General features: G+C 40.4%; 1 protein-coding gene across 2 annotated transcripts in view; it reads right to left on the bottom strand.

Moving 5' to 3' along the window:
• The window catches only part of PYROXD2 (pyridine nucleotide-disulphide oxidoreductase domain 2), a 146,581-nt gene that overhangs the window by 99,762 nt on the left and 30,630 nt on the right, over positions 1-16,189 (bottom strand). Inside the window, exons 4-7 of one of the 2 annotated variants that reach the window (XM_030202911.1) lie at positions 13,012-13,085; positions 7,787-7,942; positions 1,245-1,398; positions 932-993 (exon numbers count right to left, since the gene is read on the bottom strand). In XM_030202911.1, coding sequence (XP_030058771.1) covers positions 932-993; positions 1,245-1,398; positions 7,787-7,942; positions 13,012-13,085 — 446 coding nt within the window. The remainder of the gene's footprint in view (positions 1-931; positions 994-1,244; positions 1,399-7,786; positions 7,943-13,011; positions 13,086-16,189) is intronic. The other variant, XM_030202912.1, reaches the window with a different exon arrangement.

Here is a 16,189-nt window from a genome sequence, read left to right on the forward strand (position 1 = left end):
AGTCAATGGTGTCATCAACTGCCCCACACATCTTTAAAATGGGTTTTGAAAATAGTGATTTGGACGTTTTGGCAAAAAAAAAAAAGGTCCATCTGCCACTCTGTGCCACTTTTTGGACGTTTTTCTTTTTCAAAAATGAGTCCCTAAGTTGGCTAGATTTTATCTTGTTTTCAAGGATAGATTTTATCTTGATTTCAAGGATATATTTTATTGTTATGTTGCAAACCTACCTAGAACATCTGGTTAACGGGCTATAAATGCTATTAGCTTAGATTAGAAACAGCATGCACAAAAAATTTCCTTTATAATTTCTATATTCTGGACTTATTACTTAGAATTGTAGATGATCAATATTAGAATTTTCCTCTCATTCTTTCCAACATACATTTTTTTTCTGTTTTCCTCAGTTACATTCTAAGATGTGATGGCATAATTTGAAATATTAAAAATAAAAAGTTATTAAAAAAAAGTGGCAAGCACAAATTTGCGTTCTGGTCAGAACTTTGAGAAGCAAATTTCTAGAATCAAGGGACTAATGGTTAACTATATTATCACACTTGGTTTAATTTTACTATTCTTTCTAAACCAATGGAATGTTTGGGTATTGCTCCATTCTTACTACTCCTTCCTTTCCTCTTCCTTAGGGACACAAGCAAAGACAATGCAGATATACACACACAGAAATATAAGGACATAAAGAATTTCATGAGCTATGCTCTGCGTGCTTTCCCCACTTCTTTCAAAGTGGGTCTTATGGTTCAATAAGATAAATACAATATTTGCATTGAGTTCCTCTAAACACAACAGCTGAAAACAGTTGCTAGATTATTACTACTTTTACCACTTGTGTACTATCCAAGGAAAGTTCCTTTGTGGCTAGCTGGTAAAAATTACAGTATGCAATGCAGTAGATTAATATTAGGTCACTTACTTTGGATACTGGAGCTGTAAGAACTTCATAATATTGAGGAAGCCGTGTGCCCAATTTAAGGCCTATTGAAAGAGAACAAGGAAAAATGAAAAAATAATAGCGCAAACACAAATAAAATAAAAAAAAATTAAACATTTTTTACAACAAACTGAGTTTCCCTTTCTCTTATTCAGCCAAAAACAGGCTAACATGCCTTTTTAGTCTATATGTTCCTGCTCCTTGATTGAGCAGAAACAGAGAAATCCTGACATATCCTTAAGTTCTATTTTCCCTCTCCCCTCAGTTCGCAAAGTAGCCTTTTCCAAATACTTACCTGCTTGTAGCAAAGGTTGGAGAGTCATAATTGATCGCAGCCTTTGGATAAGTGACCCCCGTTTCATTGCACCTATGTCAACAGGTGATGTATCCAGCAGAGGGTCAATGGCTGAAACTAAACAGTTCATAAATTCCTCATATTCTGGATAAACCTGAAAGGTACACAAGTATGATTTCTGGGGGAATCCTGGAAATAGTTTATAGCAGTGGTATAGCTAGATGGATAATTTAAGGACGGCCTGAAATGTCATCTTTGTCCAGTCTGCTCCTTCCAACTCAAAATAGAAATACCCAAACCCCACCAGCCAAAGCAGTGTCCCCAAGCCACCCCTGAAAACTTAGGCCCCGATATTCAGACCGCGGGAAATAGCCGGGCTGTCTCCTGCAGTCAGTGCTAAACCAGATATTCAATGCTGATCTGTTTCTGGTGACCGGCATTGAATATCTGTTTTAACTTTGGCCGGTCTGATTTTAACCAGCCACACTGATATCCAGAAGGGCCGCTTAAAGTGAGACCAGCCAAAGTTATTCCACCTATTGTGGTGGCCAAATATGGCCGCTCTCACTTTAAAAATCGACAGATAGACGGTTATATCACACAATATAACTGGCTATCTTTAAGCCGCTAACCACTGAATTCTATACAGCGCGCCTAGTTATAGGCATATTTTATAACTAAGCGCGTAGAATAATTGTTTTAACAAGCTGTTAAGCATTAACACTCTTAACAAGCAATAACGAGCACCAATTGGCAAAAATTAGAATTTACGCACGTACATTGCTAAGCATATTCTGTAATGTACTGCGCCTAAATTCTAACGCCTACAGGAAAAAAGGGGCATGGTCAGGGGGGCATGGAAATGGGCACATTGTGGACGTTCCAAAATCTACACATGTTGTTATAAAATATGGGCCTGTGTGTGTAAATCTATGTGCAGGGATTTATACCTTTTTTTTGCTGGCATAAATGGACGCACGTAGATTCAGTCGCATTAACTACACCTAAGCATATTCTAAATACTGTGTGTAGATTTATGCGTGGTATGTAGAGTATGCATAGGTGTAATTGCTTAGCACGTATTAATTTTAGGCACCATATACAGAATTTGGCCCTAAGTGGCATATTCACTGAATATCACGGGAGAGCAGCTTAAGTGCCTTTTTAGCAGCCATTTTAGTTTGAATTTGACAGATATTTAATAATTATAAAATAATTTATAATGATTATAATTATAAAATTATCCTTAGTGTGGAAAGCTATAAAATTACTCCCGAGCTCACATCCGAGTTGCTACCTCTGTGCGTACTTGGGTGCTTTCATTATCAGATCTATTTCCCCTCTCTTCTTAGCTATCATGGGTCCAGGAAATTGAAGAGGTGATCACAGTCTATATGATTTTAAGAAGCTAGCATCTATCATTTTTATTTCTACATTGGAGTAAAACTAATGATTATTTAAGTGTCCATCCTGATAAATAAAACCAGCTGATCATTCTACATGGTGGTATCACTGTTTCTGTTGGCAGTTTGGCAGGACTGGAGCACTCAGTGTCTTTAGAGTGTAATTAATAAACAAGGTCAGACCATGCCTTTCTGGAATTTTATTGTATAATAAGGCAGAAAACTAAATATCTTTAATGGTTAGTTTTGCAAAGTATAATTACAAAATTATGTTTGCTCTTTGCAAAGTATTTTAAAATATTTTTCATTAATTTATAATTGTTTTATAAACATTTCCATCTTTATCCCGGGATCAGATCCAGATCTGTATAGTGGCATAAGCAGGGAAAAGTAACTGCAACCTGTCATTCAAAAATGTGTGTGCTGCAAAAAATATGGCATTTTCATTTTTTTAAATTTAGTATAGCCGTTTTGTACCATCATGCCACACAGAGTACGGAGTTTGACACTGAACTGTTGCTATTGCTCAGACCCACTTTAACGCAATCTTGCATGGGATTTTTCACATGTGCTAAAGTCATTTTTACCGCAGCAGTAAAATGGCTGATTTTTCCATTTTCTAAATTAAGGCCATGTGCTAATGTTAAACTACAATATAATTTGAGGAAGAGAATCCCGTATACCAATAAGCAAACAGAAAGAAAAAGATTCTCAAATGATCAATGTTGTAAGCAATGGACGAATTTTTAATAATGAGGAGGAAAAAGCCTCAAGAATCTCCCAGCTATTGGCTGGAAGAGCGGGACTTTATCGTTGGCAAAAAAAAAATCTCTCAATGGCTAAAGCATTAGACATGGATTTATTCAAAATGCCAGCATAAAATACTTAGCTGCTGAGTCTTCCTTTTCTAATTTAAACAGAGCCGACTGTTTAAACTAGAAAAGGAAGACTCAGCAGCTAAGTATTTTAAGCTGGCATTTTGAATAAATCCATGTCTAATGCTTTAGCCATTGAGATTAAGGAGGTTTTTTTGCCGATGATGAAGAAGTCCCGCTCTTCCAGCCGATAGCTGGGAGATTCTTGAGGCTTTTTCCTCCTTATTATTAAAAATTCCTCTATTGCTTACAACACTGAGCATGTACTAATGTTGCCATTAGCATGCATCCATTTAAAAAAATTACTGCGTGAGCACTCACCTGTGTTGTCGTTGGTATGAGCTCACACAGTAATCCTGTGCTAACTGATTAGTGCAGGAATGCCACTCTCTGCCTCCTAACACACCCTTCCAAACACAAAATTTTAACATATTTTTTAGTGCACAGTTAGCTCATGCCAATTTGGAACGGTAGGCCATTTTAAGCTATGGTGAACGTGGCCATGGTTCAGGGGTGGTGGCTAGCTATTCTCTTCCCTTATGTGCATGTTCTTTTGATTCACTTCAAGTTTAATGAAGGCAGTGGTATGTACACAAAAGCATCAAAAAGTCGACCCCACTGTAAGGATCACTCAGAGAGCAGAAAAGCAGACAGCTCAAACACAATGTTTCAGGTTCCCTCCTATCGATCATCAGCTTAAAAAAAACCCTTCTTTTTTCACTTATATTTAAACACACGCAGCAAAAAATGTTTATTTTAAACTTTTCAAAATATCATAAGGGAATGCACTTATCTTGTGGGCAGTTAAGATGCTGCTTCTGTGAGCTATGGACTTGCTTGTAATTGTGTTGGTCTGGTCCATTCTTTCCTTTGCTATCTTTATTTAGTATATTTTGCCAGTGCACAGCAGAATGCTTCCATTAGATTTTATTCTTGTTTCTTGTATAAACCTATTTTAGTTTGGTCAGGATATGTGACCATTGAAGTACAAGACAAAAACAGCTTTCTGGCATTGTTGTGTTCTGAATGCCGGTTTCTGTCAAAGCCATGAGAATAACCCTTATGATATTTTGAAAAGTTTAAAATAAGAAGAAAATTTTTTTTGCTATGTTTAAATATTAAAGTAATAAAAGAAAAAGAAGAAAGGAAGATTTTTTTTTTTTAAAGATGGTTGATGGGAGGGAAACTGAAACATTGTGTTTGAGCTGCCTGGTTTTTTTCTGAGGCTTTTTCCTACCGTTTTTTCTGTTATCTGATGAGTGATTCTTACAGTGAGGTTGAACTTTTAATGGTTTCATGTTCTTTTGATAACATCATTTTTCCGTTGATTTTGAGAGCCACTTCTATTCGTTCTTCAGCTGATATTCAGCCGCAGTGATTGGTGTGTGTGTTTGTGGGGGAGGGGGGTGTTACACCAACTACTACAGGCAAAATATTGGATAGTGGACAGCACTGAATACAGAATAGAGCTGTGACAGCATCACTATCTGGATAGTGGCAATATTCAGCTTGCAATCAGGATATCAAACTGGATAAAATTAAGATGGCCTTTTTTCCATCCTGATTTTTTTTTTCAGATAGTGGGCTGAATTATAGCTTCTCTCTGGATAACTTTTAGCAATGTCCTCACTCTGCCCCCAGATCGCTCAGTAGTCTGTAATGATATTCAGTGGCACAATTCAGAGAGTGTTATTGAATATCCATAGGCAGTCCTGGCCAGTGCAAATATCCAGATAACTTCCAAAGTTATCTGGATAGTTGCATTTGAATACTGACCTGTCCATTTCCATCCCTCAGTAGGAAAAGCATCCCTTTGACTCAGCTCATGAGCATCCCTGTTCACTTCCTGAGATGGAAGCTTTAGGACACAGCACTTCTCAGCTTTGCTTCTACAGCTCAGCCTCTTGATTTACCTTTTTTTTTTTTGTTGTTACATTTGTACCCCGCACTTTCCCACTCATGGCAGGCTCAATGCGGCTTACATGGGGCAATGGAGGATTAAGTGACTTGCCCAGAGTCACAAGGAGCTGCCTGTGCGGGAATCGAACTCAGTTCCCCAAGTCCAAAGTCCACCACCCTAACCACTAGGCCACTCCTCCACTTTCCTTTCTTGTGTAAGGACCTATTTGCTACTTTCTTTTAATCTATATCTGAAGGGCTGTTAGGTGAAAGGGAAGACGTTTTCTTAACCTTCATGCTCCTATAGAATGAGCAGGAGAGGATTAACAAAAGAAAAAAGTACAATAGGGCCTTCAAGACTGGAACAATCAAACTGGTTTGGGGGGTTCTCTACATCCAACAGTGTCCATTGCGGAAGTTTTAGTTATAGCGCTTTCAGGGGTCCTTTTACTAAGGTGCACCAAAAAATGGTGTAGACGCATGTATTGGACACGCGCAGGTCCATTTTTCAGCACGCCTGCAAAAAATGCCTTTTCTGTTTTGGCCAAAAATGGATGTGCGGCAAAATTAAAACTAGAGCGCACCCATTTTGGGTCTGAGACCATACCACTACCCATTGACCTAGTGGTAAAGTCTCAGGCGTTAACTGGGCAGTAATGGTCTACATGCGTACAATGCCGACTACCGCCCGGTTAGCACCGCGTGCCAGAAAATTTCCAGCGCACTTAGTGGACGTGCGTAAAAAAAATGACATTACCACCCGGGCCACACGGTAGCCAAGCGGTAGTTCAAAATTGACATGCGTAGGACGCACGTGCGCACCCACATGGCTTATTAAAAGGGCCCATCAGTGTTTTCATTGAACTCATCATCTTTGAAGACTTGGTTCTGAACATATGAGCAGTTTTAAAACGTGTGTTCGAAATGCTAAGGGAAGTTTTGTTCTTTCTGCTATTTTTCTCGAGAGCAGCAGGATTATAGGACCCCTGAGGCAGGCGTAGTCTGCGCCGAAATACGACCTGTGTCGGGTCTTTATGACTAAAGGACTCTCAAAATTGTTCTAGTCTTGAAAGCCCTATTGTACTTTTTTCTTTTGTTGTTTGTGTACTTTTAGACCCTCTCTTCTGTTACCAGGGGAGGATTATGTCAACTCCAGGGCCGTGCATTCTCTGTGAACTCTCTCACTTGTTGCACAATGTCAATCTTCACTCACCTCATTAAAGAAATATTCAGTTCTTATTGTTGCTAAATAAAACAAAGTCTTTCCTAGCTGAAAATTAAAATAGACCACAGCTAGTCCCTTCACATAAAAAAGTCAGTTGAAACCCAGACTCTTAAAATCTCTCTCTCTCTCATGTTTCCAATGCTAAGTCTTCTCTGCTCTTTATTGAATCAGGGTACTCATACTTCCATAAACTGATCCAGGAATATTACTGATCAGACATATAGGGCTCTTCTTCTTCTTCTTACTTGTCTCACAAGGATACTGCTCCAACTTCTGGCTTTATAGAACATCACAAAAATCCTAAAATATTCTTAACTCCTTCCTGTTCCTCACTTTCTCCAAGCTCCTTGATCTCCTCTTTTATTTTTCGCTCGCTGAGTCACTAGAGGCAGTGGGACAAATATCCAAAAAGGTCTCAAAATACCAGGTCAGATTTTATCATTTATTATTATTGTAGCAGTTTACATTTCATAAAACAATAAAATAAAGCAATGAAAGGAACTCCATTAAAAATAGAAAGATTTAGCACAATCAACCAGTCCCTTAGTCACCCTTGACTGGCAGTCCCCATCCTGGTAATTCAGTCACTCAGTCCCTGAATGCTAACCCTACTCAAAAGGTTTCATGAAATAGAAGAAACTCTTCTCCCAACGCCCTAGGTGTCTTTTATGAACCACTAGATTTCTAACCACTGGACAGCACTTCAGAGAGTCTGGCAACTCCAACACTGAGTTCCAACCCTCACTTGGACAGGAAAAAAAGACCACTATTCCACTCTCTTTGCCCCTAGATCCCTTTGCTTGGACCCAGCTCCTCAAGATTCAGGCACTCATCCTTCTTGAGCCCTAACTATTCTTAACACATGGCAGAAAAAAAAAATCAAAAGATAAAAAAAAAAACCCCACCTCATTTACTAGGACTTTTTGTACTAGTATTTGACATCATCAAATCTCCATATCAACTCCCATAGATATACAAATGTGTGCACATTATCTAAATTCTGGACTTTACTCATAATATATACACTCCATTTAAGGAACTGGGCCTCACTCCTAACTATATTTTGCATAGTACCAGTTGAGGTACTTTTCATGAGAATGAAGTCTGACCTTATTTTCACCTCTGTTACCAGGTTCATACCTTTGCATCCTTCTGGGAGAATTGAGCAATCTGTCTCTGAGTTTCTGTCATGTCTCCTCCAAGGAGGAGGGACCTGGGGGGGTTTCCGCCTATCCCTTCCTCAAGCACTGGTGTGAAAGAATAAGGGTCTCGAAAATATATCTTCAATCCATGTTTCTAGAGAAAACAAAACCAAGAGCAATGACAAGTTTACTCCACAAAGAAAGAGCGAACTCCAATTTAACAAATGAAGGAACAATTAAAAATTTGTTTTGTTACTTGTCTTGATTGAGCTATACAGCTGCGGATTGAATAATGAGTCCTTCACAGTTGAGTGGTCAGTGTTGAATTCCAGCAGTATGGCATTCAATAAAGTATGTGCTAATATTTACATGCCAAAATAAACATGCAAATGATTAGAACAGGGGTGGTGAACCCAGTCCTTGGGACACATGAAGCCAGTTCAGTTTTCAAGATATCCATAATGAATATATACGAGAGAGATTTGCATATAATGCAGGCAGTGTATGCAAATTTCTCTCACATATATCCATTGTGGGTATTTTGAATATTGGTTGAATGGTAGGAGACAGAGGGTGGTGGTAAATGGAGCTTGCTCTGAGGAAAAGGAGGTAGTCAGTGGAGTACCGCAGGGATTGGTCCTAGGGCCAGCTCTTTTTAATGCCTTTGTGAGCGATATTGCAGAAGGGCTGTCTGGTAAGGTTTGTCTCTTTGCGGATGATATTAAACTCTGCACCAGGATGGACACCCTGGAGGGTGTGAATGACATGAGGAAGGACCTAGCGAAGCTAGAGAAATGGACCGATATTTGGCAACTAAGGTTTAATCCCAAAAAATGCAGGGTCATGCATTTGAGTCGCAAAAATCAGAGGGAACGGTACAGTATAGGGGGAACAGGTAGAAAAAGCGACGGCCAAAGCCAGAAGGATGCTTGGGTGCATAGAAAGAGGCATGACCAGCAGGGTAAAGGAGGTGATAGTGCCATTGTATAAGTCACTGGTGAGGCCTCATTTGGAGTACTGCGTGCAGTTCTGGAGACCACACCTACAGAAAGATATAAACAGGATGGAGTCGGTCCAGAGGGCGGCTACGAAGTTAGTAAGCGGTCTTGAATGCAAAAATTATAGGGACAGGCTTATGAACCTCAACATGTATATGCTGGAAGAGAGGAGGGAGAGAGGAGACATGATAGAAACATTTAAATATCTCAAGGGCATTTATGTACAGGAAGAGAGCCTTTTTCAAATGAAGGAGAGCTCTGGAATGAGGGGGCATACGACAAAGTTAAGAGGGAATAGGCTTAGAAGTAACCTAAGGAAGTATTATTGCACAGAAAGGGTGGTGGAGGCGTGGAATAGCCTCCCAGTGGAGGTGGTGGAGTCGAGGACTGTTCCAGAATTTAAAAAGGCATGGGATAAGCATGTGGGATCGCTTAGGAACAGGAAGAATTAGGGGTTACAGAGGATGGGCAGACTGGATGGGTCATATGGCCTTTATCTGCCGTCATGTTTCTATGTTTCTAATATCCAGTTATACGCGCAGACCCAAAACTTAACCAGGCACCAGTGGCATATCAAGGATGGAGTATTGGGGGTGGTCCACTCTGGGTGCAGGAAGTAAGGGCTGCATTCAATGTGCCTTCTAAGCACACAACCCCGTACATTCTCCACCTCCCTCTCACTGCTACCCTGGCCACTACTGCTATAGGTCTGGAGAAGCGGTGGCAGCGACAAAACAAGTTAAGGTCACTGCAGGGCCACACTCTTATGTACCAGCAGCTGTCAGGAACATGATGTTGGAAAGGATGGGACCAGCAGCCACGTGTACACAGAGTGCAGCCCCATGATGATGAACTTGTTTTGCTGCTGCTGGTCCAGAGAAGCAGCTGCAGCAGGAGAAGGGGAAGAGAAAGGGGGTAGAGGCAAGATGGGAGAGGGGTTAGACGCTGGATGGAAGGGGGAGAGAATGGACTTACGCAAATGGGAGAGAACAGGCAGATGCTGGATGGAAGTGGAAGAGAGCAGATTCTGGAAGCAAGGGAGCAGAGAGGGAGAGAGGACAGAGAGAGAGAGGGGGGTGGACACTGGATGGAAGGGGGAAGAAACATGGCAGGTACTAGATGGAAGGGGGAATAAAGAGGGAAGATGCTAGATGAGGGGAAGGAAGAAAAAGAACAGAGTTAGTGAGAGACTGGGGAATAAGAGGACGTGTGAAGCAAAGAGATGGAAAGGTATAGGTAGATACAATAAAAAGCAGGAAATTGAAAACTGGATAGGAAGAAAGAATTAGAGCGGAGAGGCAGAAAAATAAATGAAAGAAGTCTGAAAGGGAAAGAAGGAAAGAGAAAAATGACAAATGAACAAATCATGGCAAGAGAATTAAGAGAAGAGGAGGAAAGCAGAAACCAGAGACTGAGACAACACTATTAGAAAAAGTTAATGGCCAGACAACAAAGGTAGAAAAATAATTTTATTTAAGTTAGAATAAAGTAGTGTGGTAGCTGTGTTAATAAATGTTAATAAATATAAACAGAAAATGTAAATAAGGTGATATCTTTTTATTGGACTAATTTTAATACGCTTTTGACTAACTTTCAGAGACCAAAACGTCCTGGCTCATATTAGGACAGGATACCATCACTATAAATAGACACTTCATTAAAATCGTGTTCAGTATCCTCCACCAGAAATAATTATTAATATCTATCAGAAAGAAAAAAACCTCCGAAATGTACAGGTTATTAACTTGCAAAAGTTTGCTTTCATCAAATCATTGACTCAAAAAAACCTTCCATTTTTATACAAATATGTCCAAAATTGTTTTTCTTTTTCTTCTTATTACATAGTAGCATGGTATACTACTTGCAATGACAACACAATACGTAATAGAACATTATAATTGGTAGTGAAAGGTAAGGCAAAGTTGTAATGTATAGATGAGTAAGAAAGTAGGAACAATTTGAAAGTAAGGTGACTGATTTGAAGAAAGTTGCACATGAGGTCAGAGAGATGGTTAAATATTATCTCAGTTAGACTAGGAATGGAAAAACATGTCCCGCTGCAGTATGTGCAGCCCGAGTCAATCCTTGTGTGTGTGAGTGTTAATATTTCTCTTCATATTTCACTTTAATTATGGTTACTTAGTCTTATTCTATATACAGTGAGGATCTGTCTGAGTTCTGCTTGTATGAAAGACTTGATTTTTTTTTATTAGAATTAACTGTGCAGGGTTGATCTGTACTAGTTTGGCTTGTTTAGTTTACCAAAGGGGTTATTAATATTCTAATGCCCACTGCAGTGTTTATGGCTCTGCCTTTTCATAACTATATCCTTGTTGTACAACTTGTGGAAATTACTGCTATTAAAGTATGGTAGAATTGCTCTGTATTATCTGTACTTAATGTTTGGCAACTGAACAGTAAACTAAAGGCTAGCAACCATTTGGCAACCTACCAAAATCATTGATGGGGATGATACAAAAAAAATGATCCACCCTGGGTGTCATGCTAGATACTCCACTGTTGGGCACCGGCCAATATTTCGACCAGTGCCTGGTTAACTCAGCACATAAAGTTAGGACAGCTGTCCTAATTTAACCACATACCTTATCTGTTTATAAGTTAGACTGCAAATTCAGCAACTTCAGAGGATAAGCTGGCTGAAAATCCACTTAAATATAAATTATCAAGTTAGCTTTAACAGAGAGCAGGCCACTGAATGTTGACCTTTATAGTAACTACTTCTAACTTGTATTCAGCACATTATTATTTCCAGCTTATGTCCTCACATATCTTTAACTCTTCTTATCTTTTATTAGCAATGCACTTACTTGCAGGATTAACAGATTCAGTAAATACTATATAGCAAGTATTTTTTTCCACATACATAACCATATACAAAATGTCTTTCCCTTATCTAAACAACACAGGTTCTTTACAAGTCGTGATACCTTTTGCTGAATTAACATGCACATTATTCAGAAATGTTTTTATGTGAGCTTCCGAGAGCATATAATTCTCATGTCACATATCTAAGGGACCCTTTTACTAAACTGTGGTAGGTTTAGCACTTACCGTATGGTAACAGCAAAGATTAACATGCAGTAAATGCAAATCCTGTGTGCTAAGTGCAGGGACTGTGTCCTGCATCTGTCGTGCTTTTACTGCCCGAGCCAATGGGGGCAGTGGCATTATCAGAGGGGTGGGAGATGTAATTGGGGGCTTTGGATGGGGAATATCTTTGAGGGGTTGAAGTTGGGATTGAAGGACTCGTCTGCCCGCCACACCTCCAGTGATAGAGTGCTGTGCTACTGGAGTGCAGATAGCAGAGCTGAATTTACCACCTCCTCTTTAGCTGATGATATGTTCAACTATGCTTTTGGCACACCTGTATGCTAGATGTCACAACCAGCCACTCCTTTACCTGCCTATGTCATGCTCAGCTCCTGCCCACTCCCACTCAAGGCAGCTCACGCAGCATTGTTACTGCACACTGCTGTTTTAACATGGTACATGTTAGCCCAGGTCTGTGGTAAAAGTCACATTAGCTACTTAATGCAACTTAGTTAAAAAACAAAACAAAACTAAATTACAGCAAATACATAGAAATGGACATCCTACTTTTTCTGCGCGTCCCAAATCAAAAAAACAAAAATCAGGCAGTAAACAAAATGACTCATATTTATCTAGTAAATGTAGGGGAGGGGGAGTCTTTGGTGTCTGGAATTTGTAAATCCCTCCCCTGTGTAGTAAAAACAAACTGAGAAAGGCTGCTTAAGAGCTAAACATTACAAATTAAAATGAAGTTATCAGACTTGATTTATTAGTGATCTGCTCTAAATTTTTAAGTCTGCACTGATGACTAATAGTCTTGCTGTGTGCTCTTGACAGCTCATGTTCTGCACCATCTTTGAATAATTGTTATTTTGGTCCAGTAAAAGGTGTCAGAACCTAAAAAGAATCCAGCTTTTTCAGGGTCAATGTGGCTAATGGAGTGCTTCCACAACAGGAACCAGCAGCATGTGTAAAACCAAAGACCTGACTCATTAAAGGTTTTTGTCCTAGGCCAAAAATTTGAGAAGGTCCTTAGTATATGAGGCCTCCAAAAGGATATGTCTACAGAAGTTGAACAATTCAGGATATCATATACAGGGAATACACTACTATTTGCATTACAAGAAATCGGCATTCAGCTTTTCTTTTACTCACGAAGAATGAAAACTATTACCTTCAGCTCCAGATCTTTGTAAATTTGAGGCCGCAGTAGACTCAGGAGGTATGAAGCTCTAGAGAATTTAAATCCTGAAAATATTTAAACAAAAGCAGTTTAGGGCTTAATAAGAAGGCTTGGCTAAAGCACCATTTCTGCCTGTGTACGAGAGAATGAAGGGGTGGGTAATAAGAGACTGCACATGAGTGTGAGTTTGGGATATACAATAGAAAAAAAAAAACCTCAAAAGACATCAGGTCCATCATTAATAACTCACATTCGGATATGCTGATTGCATAAGCTTCCTGGCTGTGGGTGAACAGGACTTCTGACTATTGGGGCCTTGTTTACTAAGGTGCACTAGCGTTTTTATCACACGCTATAATTAGCGCGCGCTAAATGTTAGAGACACCCATATATTCCTATAGGCACCTGCTAGCGCACCTCTAGCGCGGCTTAGTAAACTGGGCCCTTGGCTTGCTGGGAAAAAGTGAAGCCTCCAAACCTGGCCACCCATAGCTAGGGGTTTGCTGAGAAGGAGTTTGAGAACTACAGCATGCAAGGTAGGACAGGCCTTTACTAGAACCCTTTTTCGTGTCTGACTGCAGACCTGTTAGCGACTAGGCCTTTGTGGCTTTGTAGTGGATACCTCGAAGGATCGCTTACGTTAAATTGACTTGGCTGTGCTAATGTTATGCAGTTAATTCAAGTGCATGAATAAAAGTATAATAAAAACTTTTCTTCTGGTTTAAATTGTCTGCAGCCTGTGCATGTGAGGGGTCTATCACTGCTGCTGCACCCATGATATCGCACCACATTTCCACTGATTTAAGGCGCTAATCCTTAAAGTACTTTGAGCAGCTGTATCTTCTGCATGAAACCTCTCTGTATCATGCAGCCATAAAAATGCATGCAGACATCTTGATAACCACGTGTTTCCATTCACACTTGTTTTCTGCATAGGCTCTTTGGTTCAAACTGATGCATCTTTGAAAGATACTAAGAAGACAGGGAAGGTGAGAGGTTACAATAGAGGCAAAAGTACTTAGATACACACCCTCCTCATTCTGGTCTTTTCTAGTCTTATTCCCTTTCTCTTCTCCTTCTTCAGGCTCAACTTCTCAGACTCCTCCTCTCATTCAGAAAGGCTTTTTCCATTCTCTCACACCTGCTTACCACTGCTAGATACATTCATGCCCTCAGTTCCCTGTCCCCCCCCCCCCCAGATGCATTCCCTGCGTTATCCCCTCCAAAGCTGACACTAATGCTCTCTCTCTTCCCCCCCCCCCCCTCCGGTGTCCCCTGCCATGCAGCATATTCTCCCTCTCTCTCTTTCTCTCTGAGTGCCCCCAGCCATGCAGTACCTCTTCTGTCTCCCCATCCAGCATTGCATCATCTCTCTCTCCCTTCCTCCATCCTCAGCATTGTCCCCTTTCTCACACTGTTACTGTCTTTCTCTGTTATCGTTGGCAGTAGCAGCGGTAATTTTTTAAAAATTTTTGCTACATTTGTACCCCACGCTTTCCCACTCATGGCAGGCTCAATGTGGCTTACATGGGGCAATGGAGGGTTAAGTGACTTGCCCAGAGTCACAAGGAGCTGCCTGTGCCTGAAGTGGGAATTGAACTCAGTTCCTCAGTTCCCCAGGACCAAAGTCCACCACCCTAACCACTAGGCCACTCCTCCACACGGGTTGCACGTAATGCTGATAGTTCTTCCGGTTCAACCCCTCTGACACAGGAAGTTTACATTAGGGGTGAGGAACTGGCATAACTATCAGCATCACATGCAGGGAGACCTGTGTCTTGCTGTTACCTTTACCACTACTGCTGATGATGATGATGGAGGAAGGCAGAGAGCTCGGCAATGGTGGTAGTGGGAAAGAGAAGGGTTGTGGTTTGGCCCTGCTGTGCTGACAGCTTGTGACCCAAAACAAGTTTTTTGGGGACTCAAATTAGGGTCGTGACCCACAGTTTTTGAACCACTGAGTTACAAAAGTAAAACTTTTAAAATAAATGGGAAAAAATATTTTTCAAGCAAAACATAGTTAAGATTTGGGACTTGTTACTGGAGGATGTGGTAAAAGCAATTAGCACAGCAGTTTTTAAAAAATGTCAAACTCCTAGAGGTAAAGTCCATAAACAGTTAAAGTAGACCTGGAGAAAGGCACTGCTTATTCCTGGAGGTAAGTACCATGGAATCATGCTACTTTTAGAAATTCTGCCAGATATGTGTGTCCTGGCTTGGCCACCATTAGGAACAGGATAGTGGGCTACTTTGGTCTGACCCAGTGTGGCAGTTTTTATGTTTATGCATTATTTAATTAGTTAGTGGACTGCATCCCTTTGATTGGGTCTAAGCTGAGAGGGTCATGTCAAGGTTCACAACGAATGAACCAGGGTACATTCTGGAGCCCTCTTAAGATCAGTCTCTGTGAAGAATATTTGCAGAACAGTAACACGGTCTTCAGTCTTTACACTCACATCTCATTACTTGGAAAGGGATTCCAAACAAAATAATAGGTTCAAGTCAATCTGTTCTGCAGAATCTCTTTGAGGTTTGTAACCTAATTCCATTTCCTTTTTTTTTTTTTTTTAATTTCCAGGTTACCTTCATTTAAAAAGACAGTAAAAACAGAAAACAGCCCGTTAATAAAATCCTGCCCATTGGCAGCCTCCCACCTTCTTCTGGAGCTATAGTTTATATTAAGACACAACAACAATGGAGGTGGCTCCATACAAGGATGCAGTGTTGGAACTATCACACCTGCGCAGCCTAGCTCAAACTTCTTACGGTAGTAGGTCTAGTAGAGAGCTTTCCTGCATAGTGGTTAGAGCACCAGTCTTGACATCCAGAGGTGCCCAGTTAACATCCCACTGGTGCTCCTTGTGATCTTGGGCAAGTCACTCAATCCTCCATTGCCTCAGGTACAAACTTAGATTGTGAGCCCCTCCAGGGAGAGAGAGAAATACCCAGTGTATCTGAATGTAACTCACCTTGAGCTACTACTGAAAAAGGTGTAAGCAAAATCCAAATAAAAGTAAATATGGGCTTTGTTGGATGATGTGACTCATTTGTGAGGTCTTCTATCCAGCTGTCCATGGAGATCACCTATTACTGATAACTAACAAAGCTACACAGGCCACTATTGTAAGAACCAAAACTGCAAGCGATATTTCGCATGTGGGTAAACTAG

Source organism: Microcaecilia unicolor, chromosome 5 (assembly GCF_901765095.1).
Source record: "Microcaecilia unicolor chromosome 5, aMicUni1.1, whole genome shotgun sequence".
Taxonomy (NCBI): domain Eukaryota; kingdom Metazoa; phylum Chordata; class Amphibia; order Gymnophiona; family Siphonopidae; genus Microcaecilia; species Microcaecilia unicolor.